The sequence below is a fragment of the Oryctolagus cuniculus genome, chromosome 11, assembly GCF_051225735.1.
Source record: "Oryctolagus cuniculus isolate XC-2025 breed Fujian yellow rabbit chromosome 11, ASM5122573v1, whole genome shotgun sequence".
Taxonomy (NCBI): Eukaryota; Metazoa; Chordata; class Mammalia; order Lagomorpha; family Leporidae; genus Oryctolagus; species Oryctolagus cuniculus.
The window spans coordinates 76,989,806-76,994,053 of record NC_142877.1 but is presented as its reverse complement, the minus strand read 5'-3'; the positions used below and the strand labels follow the sequence as shown (position 1 = coordinate 76,994,053).

Here is a 4,248-nt window from a genome sequence, read left to right as displayed (position 1 = left end):
CACTTAAATTATCCATTGCTTACTTCGTATGTAAGAAGGAAGACTATATATAGTCATCTCTTTCCCTAGATGCAACAGGTAAACTTTTAGGACCTAGATTGTGAAATATGCTGAGGCAGAGTTTTTCTATCCTGATTAAAGTTTCATTAAGAAGAACTAAGGTTCAAGAGCAATGCAACATTTCTTCTACTATGTCAGTGCCTGAAAAACATGTACAATTTTAAAGGCTGAATATATAGAGTCCAGGTAAAGTCATTTTTTAAAATTTTGTTTATTATTACCATTTACCAATGGGGAGATGCAATTTATTTACAACAGCAGCCATAGGGGCAAAGGGAATACACAGTTAGTCATCTATCTATACAGGATGGACTACTTATGCAAAAATAAAAAAAAAAATCTAAAAACCAAAGGACAGCAGTGAGCTTCACTACCCTCCCCCAATGTTCCTAGCATGTGATTATGCCAGGCAGTGGCCCCTGGGCATGCGGCGGTAGGAACTAATGTATGGAAGAAAAAAGCCACAAACCACAGATATTTTAAAGAACCCCTTTCCCCACTACACACACACACACACACACACACACACACTCCCATTCAGATACATAATAGGATTATAGGGTGATCAACACATTTAAAGAGAGGATAGGAATTTTGCTGTTAGAGGAAAGGCAGAAAGGGGAAAAGTGTTCCTAACCATTGTGAACTATCATGGTTGGGAGCATTTTTCTCCCCAAAAAGGAGTTATGTTCCCTCAGAGAATCTGTTGGACTAAGACCACCTTATACCCAGCAAGGACAGAAGGCTATTGCCCTAATGGTAGGATGATGGGAGAAGCAAAAAAGAACAAGAAGAAGGTAATGCAAATAAACCATTAATCAAAGATACTTCTCACTGCCCACTTTAATCAGAAGGGGAAAAAATGCCAAAACGTTAACAGTAATTATCAGAATTTTTTATTGGAAGGGAGTGTAGGCCAAGACCTTTCTTGCTTACCTTCATTCTATTGCCAAAACATTGTTTGGAGGAGGGGCAGTCTCAATTAGACCCTCCTCTCCCTCTGCATTCTTAGATGTCTACAAAAAGATAACCTAAGAACATTTTAGCTTCTGTTAAGATGTGACTTTTCATAAAGTTATCACTTCTCTTGAATTTGTGCCCAATCTGTAATTAGGCCCCAACCCTAACAAGTCTGGGGAAAAAGGCAATACTGGACAGCCTCAAAGCTCATCTCTATGGATTCTTTAACCCCCAAATGTGACTCAAATCAGTCCACACTATTAGTTCCTTCTGAGACAAGAAATATACACACAAAGCAAGGGTCAGAGAAAGAGGATCAGGACCAACTCCAACCCTGTGTGTGACCATCAGGCTCTACAACTCTTCTAATTAGGCTGGAAGAGTAAGAGGCAGTATTCAAGTGGAGGTGGGAAAATACAGCTCCATATGAAGTCACAGCAGTAGAGCACACTAGCAACATCGTTGGTCCTACAGAGGACAATGCTTCAGCACATTACCTTTTAAATACAGAAACTTAAGTCACCATAACCACAGACAGGGAGCCATAAAAAAGATTCTTTGAGCCTTTTACCAAAACAGAAAACAACAAGCAAAAAACAAAACAACAACTCTACAGGAAAGTGTGCAGGCTTCATAGGCAGAATTAAAAGAGATGAACTGAAACCAGTCAAGGTGGAAGTTGGAATGGCAAGCAGCACCTGGGGTTATGAGCTGCACCAGACAGGCAGTGAAGCAGGGAATAGGCAAACACAGGGCCAAGCCAGACAGATGAGGCTGGACCCCTTACTGGGGTACAGAATGAGGTAAGAAAACATTTCAAATAAAGCAGCACCGTTCCTGCTCACCTCGGAGCTCCCATTTCTCTATGCTTCGCAAACCTTCACTCAGGAAGTAAAGGGGAGGGTGGTTTTGATATGAGGTTTATTTCCTATCCCCTCCCTCACCCTGCCATTCTTTCAAATCAGGAGATTCTACAAGTCCTTCTCTGACTTCCAATAACAAAAGAACTCATAGTCAAAAACGCCCAAAGGGGGACAAGTGGAAAGGACTGTGCCTTTTGAGCAGTAAAAAAGGTGGTGATCTGCCTGTTGACTATGGCAGATCAGCTTATCAACCAAAAGAGGGACGTTCAACAGGATTCTAGACACAGGCATTTGAGAAATGACAGCCCCGCTCTAGCACTAACCCATTCATATTATTGAGGTCAGCTGGAAGAGGTCTCCTTTGGGCTCAGTTTTCAAGCCTCCTGTACAGCCAAGATGCTCCTATTTATAGTTCGGTCCTGCCCCTGTCATAATGACCAAGTCATACCCATGGATTGGCTATGTAACCAGTAACTCAGAGTAGGAAATGACTGCCCCACCAAACTATGTCCATGGCAAAATACATCCAGACATGAATCTTGCAGTTTGAGAGATGATGCACATTTGCAGAGATCCCTGCAACCTCCCAAGGCAATCAAGACGGAATCCTCAGCCAGTCTGGACAAGTTGTCCCATTTGTGAAGACTAGGAAACCAGGTGGGAGAGTGAAATAGATGGTTCTGTGCAGCCAAAACTAGTCCTTGTCCCCAAGTCCGCTGAATTCACTGCAAACGCTGAACCTCTGGGAAACAGGTGGTTTTGACTTTTTCTTCTTGTTGGAGTCAAGGTCACAGTTTTCCTATCAGATTCGAATGGAAATTCTTTCTTTTTTTTTTTTTTTTCCAAGTTGAAATTGTTAGCATCCAGCTTTCATATGTGCCTTTTCATTTGTCTCAAAGAACCCCAACCAGATGCTCAAAGATCAGCAGTCCCACTGAAGCCCACCAACTATGGCACACCCACCAGTAACGTCCAAACAGTCCACGAAGCCCTAGGCAGGTGGAAAGGCCAAAAGAACCAAAGGGCTCTATATACTGGGCACACACCTGCTCACCTGTGCACTGGGGGCAGCACAGTGATCCTGTACACATCCTGTGTGTCTGACATCAACAGGCGTTGCATGGTGCCCAAGGTGCGCCTCTCCTCCTGCCTCGGATTTCAGGGTGGGCGTCGGGGTAACATACTTAAAAAAGAAAAAAAAAGATCTGAATCACTCAATTCTCCACTTTAGGTTTTTAAATGCTGAGATCTTCAAAGGAAATTGGGACTTTGTCTGATTTTCTTTCTGCTTAGCTTACTCCTCCACGCCACAGGACCAGTCTCTGTCATTGTCCTGGTCGCTCTCAGCCTCTCTCATGTTGCAACTACTGGAATTCCGGAGGTGAGCGCTGCAGCTGCTGATCGGGCCCATTCCCAGGTTCTCCAGGAAGAGAGCAGAGCGGGAGGCGGCACGCGCCTTTGTCTTCCACTGGCTGAATGCCAAACTCTTTCACGCTCCCAGTGTCTGCGAACTCCAGGTAAAAGTAGCCACACTTGACCGCCCGGTGCACCTCAAAGCAGAATCCCAAGCAAGAATCCTCTATCAGGTCTACGTAGATCTCCTGAGCGATGGCCTCCAGCTTGTTAGTATCCAGGTTGGCCAACGAAATTTCCTCCATTTTAACGAATAAACGGCGGCGGAGAGGGCGCTCGTTTTACTCACGGCAGCGACACGTCGGGCTCCGCAGGCCGCGCCTAGGCCTGCCGCTCAGGGCCGTGTCCTCCGGCGGCAGGGACGGCGGCGTCCGCGGCGGCAGAAGGCACGGAAGCGGCGACGGCTCCGGAACGCCAAGTCCTTCAATCGTTTGGCCGTGGCCGGGGTTCGGGGCACTTGAGATGCGCCTGACCCGCGGACTCACAGGCAAACGGTCTCGGAGCCTCAGCGAGCTGCCTGGGCCGCTTCCGCTCCCCGGTCGGGCCTGGCCCCGCCTCCTCGTTTCCGCTCCTTAGTGCGCCTGCGCCGAGGCTCCGCGCAGACTCGCCGGGGCTTGGTTTCGCGCAGCTGCCCTGCCGGTGTGGAATTAGGAAAACGGGTGGACATTGCCTGTTGTTATCTTTGGTTGTAAAAAAGATTGCAAAGATGCTTTTATGTAATTTTATCTGTACGTTTAAGCGTTTGCCAGCTTCACGCTAGCTTCATGGATTTCCTCCAAAAAGGGAAAAATATAATTACGTACACTATTGTAGGACGATCAAAAATATCATTTTAATAGCAGTTCCCTAGATAACGTTTGAAAACTTGATTTATGTGATTGACTTGTAATCATTTACAGGGCTGCCGCAGTTGTCATTTAAATCCACTAGATGGTGCAAGGAAACAAATTAC

At 45.9% G+C, this 4,248-nt stretch overlaps 1 protein-coding gene across 1 annotated transcript; it reads right to left on the bottom strand.

Moving 5' to 3' along the window:
- Positions 1–252: 252 nt before the first annotated feature.
- ATXN7L3B (ataxin 7 like 3B) lies at positions 253–3,909 on the bottom strand. Its single transcript, XM_008256794.5, has one exon. The coding sequence runs from the start codon at positions 3,539–3,541 to the stop codon at positions 3,248–3,250; it is 294 nt and encodes a 97-aa protein (XP_008255016.1). The 5' UTR covers positions 3,542–3,909; the 3' UTR covers positions 253–3,247.
- Between the last annotated feature and the right edge of the window lie 339 nt (positions 3,910–4,248).

What these genes read in the sequence shown, in the direction of transcription:
- ATXN7L3B (XM_008256794.5), bottom strand. Translation starts at nt 3,541, where the DNA reads ATGGAGGAAATTTCGTTGGCCAACCTGGATACTAACAAGCTGGAGGCC.